The sequence below is a fragment of the Staurois parvus genome, unplaced genomic scaffold, assembly GCF_062004578.1.
Source record: "Staurois parvus isolate SC_StPar_1 unplaced genomic scaffold, SC_StPar_1.0 ptg000027l, whole genome shotgun sequence".
NCBI classification, from domain to species: Eukaryota; Metazoa; Chordata; class Amphibia; order Anura; family Ranidae; genus Staurois; species Staurois parvus.
The window spans coordinates 5,273,288-5,289,751 of NW_028317823.1; the positions used below are offsets into that span (position 1 = coordinate 5,273,288).

General features: G+C 41.9%; 1 protein-coding gene across 3 annotated transcripts in view; it reads left to right on the forward strand.

Annotated features, from left to right (window-relative positions):
• The window catches only part of NOX4 (NADPH oxidase 4), a 352,340-nt gene that overhangs the window by 174,298 nt on the left and 161,578 nt on the right, over positions 1–16,464 (forward strand). For all 3 annotated transcript variants that reach the window (XM_089656614.1, XM_089656605.1, XM_089656621.1), the window contains exon 11: positions 2,617–2,679. In XM_089656614.1, coding sequence (XP_089512740.1) covers positions 2,617–2,679 — 63 coding nt within the window. The remainder of the gene's footprint in view (positions 1–2,616; positions 2,680–16,464) is intronic.

A 16,464-nucleotide genomic window follows, 5' to 3' on the forward strand; every position in this document is an offset into this window, starting at 1 on the left:
GCTAGCTTCGCCCAATTTTTTACATCTGACCCGCAAATGTCAGAGAGCGGCAAGTGCTCGGCAGGGTGTGGACGGTTCAGCAGTAGTGTTTTTTTTTGGCACGTCGGTGGCATTGTGACAATGCTGCACACCGTGATTGACGATGGATTACAATGATGGAACCTTTTTTTGGCTTTTTTTCTTTTTAATAAAGGGCTTGTCAAAAACTGTTGTGTTTTTAGTCACATTTTACACATACACATTTTTTGGTGAACAGATAGGGTACTATATACCCCATACTCATTCACAAGGGGGGGGGGGATCTGGGGGGCCCCTTGTTAAACTGGGCTTCTAGATTCCAATAAGTCACCTCTCGCAGACCCCCACAACCACATCCCATGTTATGGGGACAAGGTACTTTGTTAAGGATATGTGGCCTGGTACGGTTCAGGAGAGGGGGTCCCCTTTCCTGACCTGCCAGGCCCGTGCTTTGATCAAGGGTCTGGTAGGAATTTTAGGGGGGACCCCATGCTTCCCCCCCATTGTTTGTGGGTGGTGATCCCCTTAAAAGTCCTACCAGGCCTAAAGGGCCTAATATGGCTTTAGAGGAAGCCCTATGCACTCCCCCCCTATTTTTGGGAGGTGGGGTTCCCCTTAAAAGTCCTACCAGGCCTAAAGGGCCTGCTATGGCTTTTTAGGGGGAACCGCATGCACTTTACAAAAAAAAATTCCTCTGGGTCCCTCCTAACCTTCCTACCAGAAGGTATGGATTATACTTTTTATATTATAAAACAAAAAGTATAAATAATTAAAAAAAAAAAATTAAAGTCCCCCATGCTTGTGCGCAAAGGTGAACGCAGCTGTAAAGGCTTTTAAAACGTCACCTATGGATTGTAAAATTAATGATGTTTGGTCGCCGTTGCATGGGCATTCACAATTTTAAAACATGACATGTTTGCTATCTTTTTCTTCAGTGTAACATCATCTTTTATATTTTACAAAAAAATGTGTACTGTACTGTTTTTTTTTTTTGCATTAAGTGACAAAAAAAAGTGTATTTTTCCCCCAAAAAATTGCTTCTGCAAAACCACTGCACAAATACCGTGTGACATAAAAAATTGCAAAACCCACTATTTTATTCTCTAGGGCCTCTGCTTTGAAAAATATATAATGTTTGGTGGTTCTAACAATTTTATTAACAAAAAATATTGATTTTTACTTGTAAACAAAAGTGTCAGAAAAGGGCCTGGAGGTCAAGTAGTTATTAACTATTCTCTTGGATTCATTGAATTTTACAGTGATCTGAGTTCTACACAAACTCTGGCCCTTTTCAGCAGGGCCACATTGCCAAACCAGCAGCTTCCATACCCTGCTCCAACCCAGCAACAGGTGACAGGTGTGGCACCCACATAGAGGTCTTCAAAGGTCCAGTTGTAATAGCATTTTAGAATAGGGAGCTTGATAGATTGGAGCTCCCAAAAATTGTCTCTTTTACAACCACTCTAACCATACATAAAGTTATATTCGAGGAATAAAACCCATAATGCTGGGTGTATTTCAGCATCATTTAGTTGTTAATGAATTGTGAGCACTGAAGAAAATAATTGTAATTATTTCAGTCTCCCATTATGGATCTTAGAAAGCACTTCCCCAGATGTATTTTTGGGTCAATATTTACCCCTGGGCTGTAATAGCTAATAGTTCTTCAGTCCATTTTTTATTATATTATTTATTACTGAGTACGACCTAACCTGCTGTATTGAGTAATTAGATTCATTTCACTGCAGACATCCCATGGTGTTAAATACATTAGATATAATAGACTGATGACATTTATTGACATTAATGGATCCTGAAATGAAACCACAGAATAAAAAAAAATCTACACTTATTTGATTACTCTCAGAAGTACAAATGTAGTTTGTAAAATTTAGGCTGTCCTTAGAAACACGATCCCCTGAGAAATAGGTAAAAAGAACACAGAGGTCAGAAATACTAACCATTCTCCTGGAATCCTTGAATTCTACAATGGGCCAAGTTCTACATGAACTCTTTTCGGCAGAGACCACATGGCCAATGCCGCATTATTTGGCACCTGCTGAGAGAAGAAGTCACGGCTCCTGGAGGAAAGGTATAGATGACTTTCCAATATTCCTTACGCTTTTTTTTTTGAGGCGCAGTTTTTCCAAGGGTGACTGAAGCTGGCCATACACTAGTAGATTTTTGAACAAATCTTCATACATACATTTGTGCATAAATTTGTACAAAGTTCTCAGTCCATACAACTACCTCACAGATGTATTAAAGTACTTCACAATTTTGTTTGCTTTTAACCTTTGATTTTGGAATTAATGGACCTTCCGATCAAATGGACTTTCCCAAATGAAAACCACATTCACTGTTAGAAATGTATTTGTTTGATAAAAAAAAATTCCATCCTGTTCCTTAGATCTTTCTCTTCACTTTTGACCCCACCAATGATTAGATGATGATCAAACGTTCTTAAAATGGAAAAAATTGAATGGAATTCTACCTGTGTTACATTTACAATGCAGGTTCATAATTCATCTTTAGGTTATATAGACTGAACTTATTTCCTATACAAATGGTAGAAATGTGTATATTTTGTTTTTACAGTACATCATTCTGCATTGTCCCAAAGTTTCGGCTCTGGAGAACCATCCATTCACCCTGACAATGGTGAGAGGTCCTTTTGTTGTAGTACAATAATTATTTGTCAATGCTTGTTTATATCAAGTCAGAGTTCATTCAAATTGAAATGTAAGAAACCACTGTGACACCGTTGTTATATACTGTATACAGTAGGTAAACCTCAGAATCTTCTACTTCTGAGCAATCACCTGTCATTGGTCATTGATTGTTGCAGTCATTGGTAAAAACCTCTCCATTGGCTTGACCTTAGATGTCTAGAGATTGCAGGTCACTGTTCTGTCCACTATTGATCAGTCACAGTTGTCTGGGACGAACGACTATATGTCATGGATGGATTGTTGAAGTCAGAATCCATTTACACCAACAGTGTTGGGCTGAATTTACCCAACAAAGTCCAAAAGTAACAAGGCATTTTGAATGATATTCTATGGTTTCAGTTTATACCAATACACTGTGTTGATCTTTGATGAAAAAAAAATAGGACATGTTGCAATTTTGCACAGCGAAGCTTGTTATGATGACTGTAACCCACCTAGCGCATAATAATAACCAGAAAAGTTGAAGAAAAAGTACGACATTGCAGCTAGTGTTGCAATGCACACCAGTGCACACACATTCTATTCCATGCATTGAACCTGCATGGATGTGTACGCTAGGATGCACTTGGAGATCCATGCAGGTCTCTGTGTAGCCTTCCTCCTGTCATTGATTTGAACAGGCTGCCTGCACAAGACTGCGACGAATATCTGCGCATCCCATGTGGGTGAAGACAGGCCTTCGCTCCGATGTATGGATAGGTACGCCCATGTTAATGAGGCCTTATTCACACGATAACGCACACGCTGTTGTATGAATGGGCTCTGACACTACCAGTGTCACCTTTACAGTACTTCTATATTTTTATGTCTCCTGCTGTGCATATTCACATGGCAAGATCAGCTTATCTTAGAATAGGAGTCTCCAAACTTTCTAAACAAAGGGCCAGTTTACTGTCCATCAAACTTTTGGGGGGGCCAGACATTGGTGTCCGTGGAAGGAGTAGTGCCCCGTCATTTGTGTCAGTGGGAGGAACAGTGCCCCATCATTGATGTCAGTGGAAGGAATAGTGTTCCATCATTGGTAGTGGGAAGAATAGTGCTGAATTGTAGGTTTCAGTGGGAGGATTGGTGCCCAATCATTGGTGTCAGTGAGAGGAATGGTGCCCAATTGTTGGTGTCAGTGGGATGAATAGTGCTCTGTTGTTGGTGTCAGTGGGAGTAATAGTGCCACATTGTTCGCGTAAGTGGGAGTAATAGTGCCACGTTGTTCGAGTAAGTGGGAGGAAAAGTGCCACGTTGTTCGCGTAAGTGGGAGGAATAGTGCCACGTTGTTCGTGTAAGTGGGAGGAATAGTGCCATGTTGTTGGTGTCAGTGGGAGGAATAGTGCCCAATTGTTGGTGTCAGTGGGAGGAATAGTGCCCAATAATTGGTGTAAGTGAGAGGAATAGTGCCCCATCATTGCTATAAGTGGGAGGAATAGTGCCCAATCATTGGTGTAAGTGAGAGGAATAGTGCTCAATCGTTGTTGTCAGTGGGAGGAATGGTGCCCCATTGTTTGTGTCAGTGGGAGGAATAGTGCCCCATCATTGGTAGTGGGAAGAATAGTGCTCAATTGTTGGTGTCAGTTGGAGGAATGGTGCCCAATCGTTGGTGTCAGTGGGAGGAATAGTGCCCCATTGTTGCTGTCAGTGGGAGGAATAGTGTCACATTGTTGGTATCAGTGGGAAGAATGGTGCCCAATTGTTGTTGTCAGTGGGAGGAATGGTGCCCAATTGTTGTTGTCAGTGGGAGGAATGGTGCCCAATCATTGGTGTCAGTGGGAGGAATGGAGCCCCGTTGTTGGTGTTAGTGGGAGGAATATTGTGTCTTTTCAGTAAGAGAAACAATGCTCCAAGGTCAAGATAAAGGCAAGCAAAGGTTAGCATTCGGCCCCCGGGCCACAGTTTGGAGACCACTGTCTTAGAACATAAAGAGTATCTAAACCCCCCAAAAAATTATGATATATACCAGTCTTTAAATGTTATGGCTGCATTCGTTTTTTTTTTCTTTTTTGAATGTGCCCATTTTTGTATTTGTCTGAACATAGTATATCCACGTTGGAAATGTGTGATCAATAAGTCTGCCAATAGATATAGCAATTGGCGGGGACTCATCTACCTGGGGCCCAGGGCTTACCACTTATTCTAGGCTGTTGAACATAACAAAAGGATTACCGCCTGACCACGATAGATAGAAATCTCCTTTAGTACAATAAACAGGAATACAAGAGACTTATGCATTTCACACTTCTTGTAGTGTTCTTTCACTGGTTATTTAGTTGATATACTGACAGGAAACAGGCTGGACCAGCACCTGGGGTATGCAGAGGAGTTGAAGCATAGATCGGCCGGGAGCAGTGTTGTGTTTGCATATTATGCGTAAGATGGTTGTAGCTGTATAAGTGATGCCGCTCTTCCAGTGCACTCAGTAGACCTCTGCTGTCAGTGTGACAGCCGTTCCCTCTGTACCCGAGGCTCTGTGCACTCCTGATAAACAGAGCAGAGCAAACGGCTGTGAAAGTAACAGGAGCTCCACTGATTACACTACAGAGCTGCTCTACTGGTGTAATCTGATGTACTGGCTGAACTATTATTTTGGCAGCCCAGTCCTGCTCTGCATTCATTTATAATTGAAAGATAGAGATGTAGTCTTTTTTTTTGTTAAAAAAAATGATATTTGAATATGTATTCCTAATTTTAAAAAACCCATTCTATAACTTTCAGTCTCCTCCAAATCTCCAGGCTCCTTTTTTTAGCTGCTGTGATCTGACTTCTTGTTAGAAGGTGGCTATGTTCATTCTCCATGGTCCCACTGTATGTAAGAACATAGCCAACCTCTCTTTACAAACAGACTGAAAGTGAAGGGGAAAAGGAGAGGCTTGGAAGTTTATTGGGTACATTACAAGAAGGCAGAACAACAAATACATTACTTAATAAAAAATAGATGACAGGGTGATTAAAGTGTCACTAAACCCAGGGCCCTGCATTCACTATATCTGGTCTCTCACAGTACACACAGCATGGAACGGCAATTATTTTAGTAAATATTAACTGCTAAATACTTTTTCTCGTCAGCAGTTAGAGCAATCTTGTGACTTCTATTAGTGTCCAGCAGAGCTGTGGTTAAAGCTTTCATTCTCCTCTGACTGTCCTATGAGGCTGCAGGACCCCCAACCCTCTGTCTGGACAGTACTGATTGGCCCTGTGCTGATCACATGCACCTTCCCAAGAACAAAAAAACTCTCTAGCAATACACACCAAACTGAGCATGTGCAGTTTGCTCCCAATGCTCTGTAGTATCAGCAGATGGATTGGGGACTGTGGAAGAAGGGGAGGATCAGGGAAGACAGGATCAAACAGCCTTTTTACACAATGTAGAGGATTAACCCATTAGGTTCCACAGTGAGTATAACAAGCATACTTTACTGTAAATCCGCACTGATTTTACTGTTGTGGGTTTAGTAACACTTTAAGTATTGGAATGTGTATGGATTATTTTTGGATAATAAGAATATCCTTTAATTCATAAACGACTCTTACTGTATGAAGAGAAAAAAATGTTTTAACCCCTTTTTTTTCTCCTGGTTAACCTCAATTAGTTTTTTACTACCTCTTTCATCTGCTTCTTCCCTTAGATTTTTTTCCTGTAATTATTTTCTGTACATTTGCTAATTTTTCGAGTATGGAAAAAAGTTCTTGTGCCAGAGAGATAATTCTAGTGGGACAGATTGCAGAGACAATGCACTTTTGAAAAGTTATAAACTACTTTAATTTACAGATAGCAAAACTAATTTTGGTTATGGTAATGTTGATTGAAATTTGGCTTTGTTTTAAGGGCCCATTCACATTGCTGGGGGCATGCTATGCTTTGTATGATGCTTGCTTGCACTGTGAAGAGGCAACGTGATTCGTTATTATGATACATTGCATTGCCTACCTTTTGGTTATATTGGGTGGCATCGGCCATCCCCCTGTCAGAATACAGTATCTCAGCGGGGGAGATTGCTGTACTAACATTGGGTAGTTAGTACAGCAGCTCCTCCTAAATTCTGCAGTTTGCAAAGCCGCCCAAAGCAACCCAGCGCATATGGTGTGAATGGACCCTAAAATGTAGGCAAAGGCAAAACTTTATTTCTCTTTTTTTATATTTTTGGATACAGTAGGGAACAGTTGGACTCTCTGTCAGGTTTTTGCCATCTGTGTTCCCATTTGGAAGATTCACCCTGCTTATTGTTTCTGATGACCACTGTCACCAAGACAGAAAGTGCTGGGAAATCCATAATTTTAGAGTTATCAGCAGAGCGAAAAGTGATGGTTGAGGACAAATTCTCCAGTGACAATTGTCTAAGACCACAATTCTCCTCAATTTGATGAATTTCCTCCAATTTCCTGTTGTGTCTCCGGGGCAAGAAGTGAAGAGTAATCTATCTAGTGAGGTCTTTCTCAACCACTTTCCCCACAGGAACCCTTGCAATAATGTTCAGATGTTGGTGAACTCCCACTAATCAGTTTGTTGGAGGTCAGAGTGAAAAATGCTCCCTCTTACAGTGGTAGTCAGAATCCCCCCCCCCTTACAGACAACTAAAAAGATCACTCGGGTCATGCCACTGGCTTTGTCAAGTGACGTTGGTTCTGAACTATACAGGGACCAATGGGAGGTCAATCAGCCACAACTCAGGGAACCACTAGCAACGTCTGGAGGAACCTTGGTTTAGAAAGCCTGCTCTAGTGGGACATGGACAGCAAAAAATAGCATGGGGTTTACATTCTCTACTTTATGCAGAAAAATGTTTTTGCTGTAAATTCACTTTAAACATGTCCCCACCCCATCCAGCTTGCATTACCATGGACCAAAAGGTTGGAAACTTAAAAGCAGTAGAGAATGGCTCTCATTTTTGTACCCTTGCACCAGCCCGGCATATGCAAGTTCAAAGTGGGTGAGTACAGTAGGTGCAAATTTTAGCACCCTCAATACCAGGAGAGACACCCACTTTGAAGTCTTCAAAAGTTCAATTGTGATAGGTCACGTTAGAATTGTAAGCTCCATTTAGAAAAATTGGGCCACTTATGACCTCTCTAAACATACATGAAGTTCACAAATCCTTTCAAGGAACGCAAGATAAAAAATGAGAACAAAATTTAAAAAAAAAAGGAATACTGGGTGCATTTCAGCATTGTTCAATTGATAATGAATGGCGAGCGCTGCAGAAAATAATTGTAGTTATTTCCATCTTCCATTCTGGATCTTAGAAAGTGTTTCTCCAGATGTGTTTTCTGGGTCATTATTTACCCCTGGGCTGTAGCAGGTAATAGTTTTTTCAGTCCATTTTTTATTATGTTACTCATTACTAAGAACGGCCTAACCTGCTGTACTGAGTAATTATATTTATTTCACTGCAGACATCCTGTGGTGTTAAATACATTAAACATAATAGACTGATGACATTTATTGACATTAATGGATGCTGGAACCAAACCACACAAAAAAAAAAAAAAAATCTACATTTATTTTATTATGTTCTGCAGTGCAAATGGAGTTTGTAAACATAGAGAAAAAAGTAATGTTTCCTCAGGAGAAGACCATTTACATGTGTTTAAGGGCACGTTCTCACCAGAACGCGGTGTAGGAAACCCGCATTCTATGTGCAATTCCCACAGCACATTCAAAATACACTACAGTTGCAATCTGCAGCGGGTGTCAACATTAAGTTAATGACATTCTATACGCAGGTCGCAAACGCAGTGCATTTGCTTGCACTGGATCGCATGGTACATAAGTGCCATGCGATTCAGTTCCAGTGTGTTGCCAAAAGTAGTGCACTAGTTTTGGTGCGTTGCAGTGCCACTGGAGCCTTTTCAAAATAAATGGGTTCAAATTGCACTGCCCCGAAGCACATATAAACTGCACAGGAATGTGCAGAGCATTCCTATGCGATTCCTAATGTTAGCCTTCCTTAACCTCCCTGGCGGTATGATTATTTCAGATTTTTGGTGCTGAAAGCGGTACCATTATTTTGCAGGGAAATTTGGCGTTTTATATTGTAGGCCTGTAATTTTTAGGAATAACTCACTGAAATCTGTCCGAACAAGAGTCTAGTAAACATCCCGGGTAGGATAAAACTTGAAACACAAAATCATAAATTATAATTTAATAAATAATCATAAAAAATATAATATAATAATAAATTTAATTCAATAATATAATCAAACCAAAAACACTGAAATTTGAAATATAGCGCCAAGTTTGCACATCGCTGAGCAAAGTCGCAAAATCGTTTTCAGTGTCTGATGACGAATTTCCCCACGAATCATTATCACTCAATTCTGCAAGTGGTTCTAATTTACTATCGCTGTTCTCTAGCCGGTCTAAAACCGCTTTTGACCTAAAGGGACGCTTTTTGGACGCCATGGACATTTCTCAGTTTCCAGGCAGAAAGAACAGTAAAAATGCAGGCAGGGCACAGGACAAAGCACTCGGGACAAAATGTATATGAAATTGGTTGATACAGGAATGTTTTACTATGTGATTTCAGTGAATGTCACTTTTTGTCATTTTCAAATTTCCTGCCATTCCATCCCCGTACGTCCCGAGGCTCGCAGGGGACAGAACCCAGATGACAGATGCTGGAGGACATGGCCGGGGACACTGCAGGAGGGACATCGCGGGAGCGCAGGACAAGGTAAGTGCAAGAGGGGTAGCTTTTATTGCTGTAATGAGTGATCTTTCATTCAGTAGTTCCTCTTCCTTCCACTTCCTCTGTTGTAAAAGGAAGCAACGGGTTCTCAGTTGTACACCCAAGGGCTGTTTCCAAAGTGCCATTTATAAACAGCACTCCAGAAATAGATATCCACCTCCTGCCATTTTTTTTACAAAACGCAGGTAGTAAGCTGAGTAAACTAAAGGCAAACTGTTTTTATTTTGGACAGAGTGGATGAAGAGAGATTAGAACTACTCTCAGGATTTTATTGTTGTCTGTACCCACGTTAGTGAGATACAAAATCATTGTTTGTCTTCTTTACAGTTAAAAGTAAAAGAAAATCACAAATTTTGGGCTGTCTGCCGAATAGGAATGGGGGGGGGGAATCTTCTAATGGGGACACTAGTTCAGGTACCAGTGACACCCCCGATTCCCTAATTGTGGAGGGATTTAGTATCACTCCCTGTTTTGGCTATGGGACAGGAAGTGAAGGGCAATCTTCCCAATGGGACACAGATAACAAAAAAAAACTAGCAGAGGTTGTAACCCTCCCCTCTTACAAGTGAACAACAGAGGGCACCAGTCTAAGTGTAGTACTGGAGTGTAGTATTGGGACTAGATGGGAGATGGGGGAATGGCTACGCATTTCAGAGTTTCCCTGCCCTTTTGTCAAGCCTCTGTAAGCCCCCCTTATTCTATCCAAACTGAAAAAAAGTTTTGCCATTAGTTGTACTTTAAGTACAGGGGGTGAAGTGAGAGATGGTAAGGTTTTATTTTATTTTTTTCTCCCTTGTTTTTCCTATGCGCAGGACTCAACAAAGTGGTGGCGGAGTGTGGCAAAGTCCACCTTTAAGGGCATGTTTCATATTATATCCATATAGGATGTAACATGAAACATGGTAACAATATGCAGCCCCCCCACAACCAAATCCCCCCCCCCCTTACTGAAATCTGAATCTGAAGGTTGTGCTGCCTACATCTCCTTTTGAAAGTTGCATTCGATGTGACTGTGCGACTCCCACATCATTCAATGCAGGGACTTGTAATTCTCAATAGAGCAATTGGATCGTGCTTTGCTGGGGGTTTTTTGCCTTTCTCTGGATCAACTGAGGGAATAGGATTATAACTTTTTTTTTTTCTCCTATGGTTGAACTGGATGGACTTTTGTATTTTTTCAGCCAAACTAACTATGTAACTATGTAGCACAATTGCTATGACATTCCCTGACACTTCCTCCAACTCTATAACTGAAGGTCTGGACCTGGAATAGTCTGCAGAAGCCTGAGCATTGCATCCTTGATCCACTGATTGCCTTTGCAATGCTTTGCAGGCTTCATTCCAAAAAAAAAAACAATAAATGCACAATTTTAATTAGCCAATATGAGTGCATTTATCTTTTTTTTTTTGGAATTAGAATTAGCCTTTAACCTCCCTAGCGGTCTGATTATGTCCATATTTCTGTGCTCAAAGCGGTACATTTTTTTGCATGTAAATATGTTTTTTTTTTATTGTAGGCCTGTAATTTTTAGGAATAACTCACTGAAATCTGTCCGAACAATAGTCTAGTAAACATCCCGGGTATGTTAAAATTTGAAACATGAAATCATAAATTATAATTTAATAAATGATCATAAAAAATAATAATATACTAATAATAAATTTAATTCAATAATATAATCAAACCAAAAACACTGAAATTTGAAAAATAGCGCCAAGTTCACACATCGCTGAGCAAAGTCGCTAAATCGTTTTCAGTGTCTGATGACGAATTTCCATTATCACTCAATTCTGCAAGTAGTTCTAATTTACTATCGCTGTTCTCTAGCTGGTCTAAAACCGACTTAGACCTAAAGGGACGCTTTTTGGACGCCATGAATATTTCTCAGTTTCCAGGCAGAAAGAACAGTAAAAATGCAGGCAGGGCACAGGACAAAGCACTCGGGACAAAATGTATGTGAAATGGTTTGATACAGTAATGTTTTACTATGTGATTTTAGTGACTTTTTGTCACTTTCAAATTTCCCGCCGCTCTGTCCCCGTACGTCCTGACGCTTGCAGGGAACGGAACCCAGAAGATAGATGCCGGCATCGGATGGAGGACATTACAGGGGACACTGCAGGAGGGACATCGTGGGAGCGAAGGACAAGGTAAGAGAAGAACAGATCCCAGAGCAGTGCTGCAAGGTATTCCCGAGTGTAGTTCGGGGTTACCGCTTGTGGTACTGAAACTTTACCCCGAGCTACACTCGGGAATACCTCCAGGGAGGCTACAATACCCTGTCACTTTTCCCTTGATGGAATACATGCAGATAGACAGAAAATGACTGCAAAGACGTTGATTGCAGGAGATCAGCAGCTCTGAGATGTAACAGAGGGCAAAAAAAGATGAAAAGTATTTTATTTAAAATAAATGTACAGTTTAAATAAAGTAAAAGTTGCTGATGATACATTGTGCTTTAAGGCCCGCACGCATCTCGCGATTCGGAAACATGGGCAGAATTGCTGCGATTCTGCCCATGATCCCAAACCGAGAGGCAATCTCCGTACAACGTGTTGTGCATGTTTGGGTGCCATTATAGTTCAAAGGCACCCCAATCACAATGTGATTCTGCTACGACTGTTGTGTGTCAGGATCGTGTGGCAATTGCGGCAAAATACCCCTTTTATAAACCATGTGAAACTTGTTACCCAAAAAATAGCAGGAGATTAGTTTTGGGCAACAAACACACGTAGGGTAGCCCTTTCAAGTGAATGGGCTTTCCTATGCAACTCACAAAATGGTGTGAAATTTGCATGTCAAAATCACGCAGTGGGAATTCTCATTCCCGCTATGCGATAATGTGAACAGGGCTTTAGAAAACTAAAATGTAAGTTTATAGTAGTGACAGCCCCTTGCTGGCCTTCTGAAAAGTGATGCAAATGTAGCCAGGATGGGTTGTACATACGATGCCATGCTTTGCTTTGCTGCTCCTGAAAAAATATACCTTCAGTTGCGTTTGGTGGGTAGTACATCTACTGATTAATAACCCATTCAAGTGCATAGGGTAGCACAGCAACCGTATGCAATTATTGTGGTTACGCCTGTGGTGGTGCATGCTGCTGCTGTGCGGCCCTCTACACATAAATGGGTCATGTTGGCCATGTGTACTGCCTACCGAATGCAACAGGAGTAACATTTTTGCAGCAGTAGCAAAGCAACATGACTGCAGCATGTGTTTAACCCCTTCTGGCTGCCTTTGCAGCTTAAGGTGGGCAGTAAAGAAGGTGCCTCAACCCCCTGTTTTTACCCAACACCCCCCCGCCCCCCAGGGGCAGACTGACCATTTGGAAACTAGGGCACTGCCCAAGGGCCCGGAGTCAGTAGGGGGCCCCATGAGATGCCCCTGGTACCTTTTTCATAGGCTTTTTTGAGTTTGGGCAAGGACATAGGAGCCCCATGATCCCCTATTGCCCGGGGGCCCCATGTCAGTCCGCCCCTGCCCCCCCCATCCCCCCAAATGCAAGTTTACTATAACACTGATTTAATGCTGATTTTAAGGGCAGTTAAGCTACTGAAAATGCATGTATTCAAAAGAGGTCATGCCTTAAAAAAAAATGGATAAACTAAAATGAGCGTTATGCCTTGTATTTTAAGATGATGCATTTTCTTTTCAAAGTACTAGTAAAAATGGCTACAAGAAGAATGATCAGTCTGATTCGCAAACATACACAGCTGCTGTTCTACTGCCTGGCTAATCTGCATAATCAAACACTCACTAATTGCAAGAGGCTTTGATTTAGAGGCTTCTTGATGCGCGATCTGGCCATGTTTTTTCTTTGAATATCAAGGAAAAATCCAAAACCGAATGCTTTCCACTTAAGAATATGAGATTTTTTTTTTCATCCATCAGAGATAGATGTTGTACACATCAAATTTATTGCTTCATTAAAAATGCATTAGGTGGAAAACCGCAAAAGCATAAGTAAATTTTAATAGGTCGTGTTGTACGATGGTGTGGTTTGATTAAACTGGTGCGTGGCTCCATGTATACAAGAACTCTGTGCTGGGGTGTCAAGTGAATATTTGTTAGCCCAAGACAAATTTACTGAAACACTGATGTTGAAATCAGAGAGCCAGCCTGGAGACTATGGGCTCATTCAGACTTTTACGGTGCAATAAAATAGGCACGTTAATGTACATGTAGTGCTACCCCTGCAGGAGCCGCTACGGCTTAACTAGTTCTTTCCCAAAAAGTTGGTGCAGAGGCAGCCAGGCACACAGCATTCTCCTTTCACTCTGACTTAATAAACAGTCTAGGTGAATGTCTATTTTGGGATTTTAATGCTGAAGTAACTTGAATGGGATGACGGGTGGTATGGGATACCCCAGGAACACTAAATAACAAGAGGACTCTTCATCTTAGGCTACTTTCACACTGATCCATAGGAAAAATGCAGTAATAATGCATATGCATTTTTGCTGAGTTTTTAAAATGTTTGCATTGCGTTATTCACAGGACATGTCTTGTTTTTCAATGCATTCTTTTTTTGGTGCTTTTTTTCTCTCCACCAAAAATGCAGCAAGCAGGATTTTACTAAACACAGCGAACCTGCAACGGATCAATGTGAAAAGTTCAATAGGATTACATGGTCACAGGTTTTTCTTCCTTTTTTTTCATCGCAAAAATTAAAGAAAAATGAATCAGTGTAAAAGCACCATTACTTAGTCTCTCTAAACCAGTGCTCCTCAAATAGTGGGGGGCGCGAGGCTCCGTCAAGGGGGGCGCGTCGCCATCCCCCCCCCTTCCGACAGAAGGGACACTAAGTACAGGGGTGGGCAGAGGGCTGCTGTCTCTTACCTGGCTCCCACGATGATCCATCCAGGAAGCGCTGCTCCTTCCGTCACTCCGACCACTCCCTCACTCCTGCCGCTCGGCTCTGCCTCCTCACCGGTGATTGGCCGCCAGAACTGTAGCTCAGGAAAGGTACACAGGCGGCCAATCACGGGCGAGGAGGCGGAGCCGAGCGGACCCACGACAATCGAGTGAGGGAAAAGCCGGTAAGTGTGCAGTGCAGAGGTGCTGCTGCAACCACATATGCTGGCTGCAGCAGCACCATACTGCAACAGGGGTCAGCAAGTGTCATTGGTGTCAGTGGGAGGAATAGTGCCGCATCATTGGTGTCACTGATACTAATGATGGGGCATTATTCCTCCCACTGACACCAACGATGGGGCACTATTCCTCCCACTGACACAAACGATGGGGCACTATTCTTACCCCCCACTGACACCAACGATGGGGCACTATTCCTCACCCCACTGACAGGGTACTATTCCTCCCACTGACACCAATGTTGGGACACTATTCCTCCCACTGACACCAATGATGGGGCGCTATTCCTCCCACTGACACCAATGATGGGGCGCTATTCCTCCCACTGACACCAATGTTGGGACACTATTCCTCCCACTGACACCAATGATGGGGCGCTATTCCTCCCACTGACACCAATGATGGGGCGCTATTCCTCCCACTGACACCAATGTTGGGACACTATTCCTCCCACTGACACCAATGTTGGGACACTATTCCTCCCACTGACACCAATAATGAGGCACTATTCCTCCCACTGACACCAATGATGGGGCGCCAATGATTAGGTCCTAAGTAAATGTTGGTGATCGGTTTGAATTCATTATTATTTATTGATTTTATGTATTTTTTCAGTATCATATGGTTTGACATGTCCAATCAAAAAATGTTTATAGTTTAATTAAGGATTTTATTTTTTTTAAATTTCTAATGCACTTTAAATCTTTTCTGCTACAGTTAATAAAGCTATTCTTTGTTGTAAATTGATCCACATTTCTTTCTTTTTTTATTCTCTTATACGTTAATAAGGATACAGTGTTATGCAGAGGTGTACTTATAACAATTTTATAGATAAATGATACTATTTACAGTCGCGCGGGGGGCGCGAAATGTTTTCTTCTTCCTAGGGGGGGCATGACAGAAAATAATTGAGAAGCACTGCTCTAAACAGACTCCGTGTAAAAGCAGATAAGGTAGCTGGAACCAGGATCTTACAGAAGCCATTTCTGTTAAAGCAAATTATAGGACCTACTCAAAAAAGTAAAACTGCACAAAGTCACTTGGGCACTGAGCTCAGGTCAGTACTCACAATGCCACAGGATCACCGGAAGCCTCCTTATGATATTCAATGGACACTCTTCAGTGAGAGCGAAATCAATTCTTGCAATGCAATAGGACAGCTGGACACCCTCTTCCAACTTCTACAGTTCAATGAGTTCTCCAGACCAGGCCCCAGACAAATCTTCTCAAACATGCTGCAATGTTCTAGTGATCTGCCCAAAAGAGCAGAGGCCCTGCAGTCTAGGGACTCCTCCTGCAGGACTGGACACAGACTAGCACACACTGCTCCAGGCCTCAGACTATTTATGGGCTGTCCAGCCACCTGCTGTGCACACCTCCCCAAGGACTGGCTAAACCCCATAAATATTCAGACTGCCCATCTGCCCCTTACACCCACTGTGATTTTAGAACTGTCTTGAATGCAGGGGGAAGCAATCAAACCAGTAGCCTGTGAAGCACTAAACAGTCTAAAGCAATTAATAACTGCTCCACTGGTTACAGAGGAAAGTTGCAACTACTAAGATGTTATGCAAACTAAATTTGCCTAATATCTTAATACCCTAACTAGGAGGGTACTACATATAGTAAAGGCTCTGTTGACAGCTCTCCTTAGCCCTCACTCCCAGGGAATCTCATTCAGTTCCTAGCAATCAGATAGGGAAAATAATACTCTAACAAAACACTCCTTATGTCCCATTTGAATTTTAAACAGCCTTCATCAGCCAGATATGATTCCTGGGGAATCCCACACAGTCCTTATCAGCTAGATAAAGTAACGCTGGCAAAGACCCACCTTAGCTCTTTCTCTGAAGGAAGCCCATGCAGTCTTAAACTGACAGTCTGGTGAAGACCCAACTCAGTTCTTGTTCCCAGAGAATCCTATATAGTCTCCAATAGCCAGAT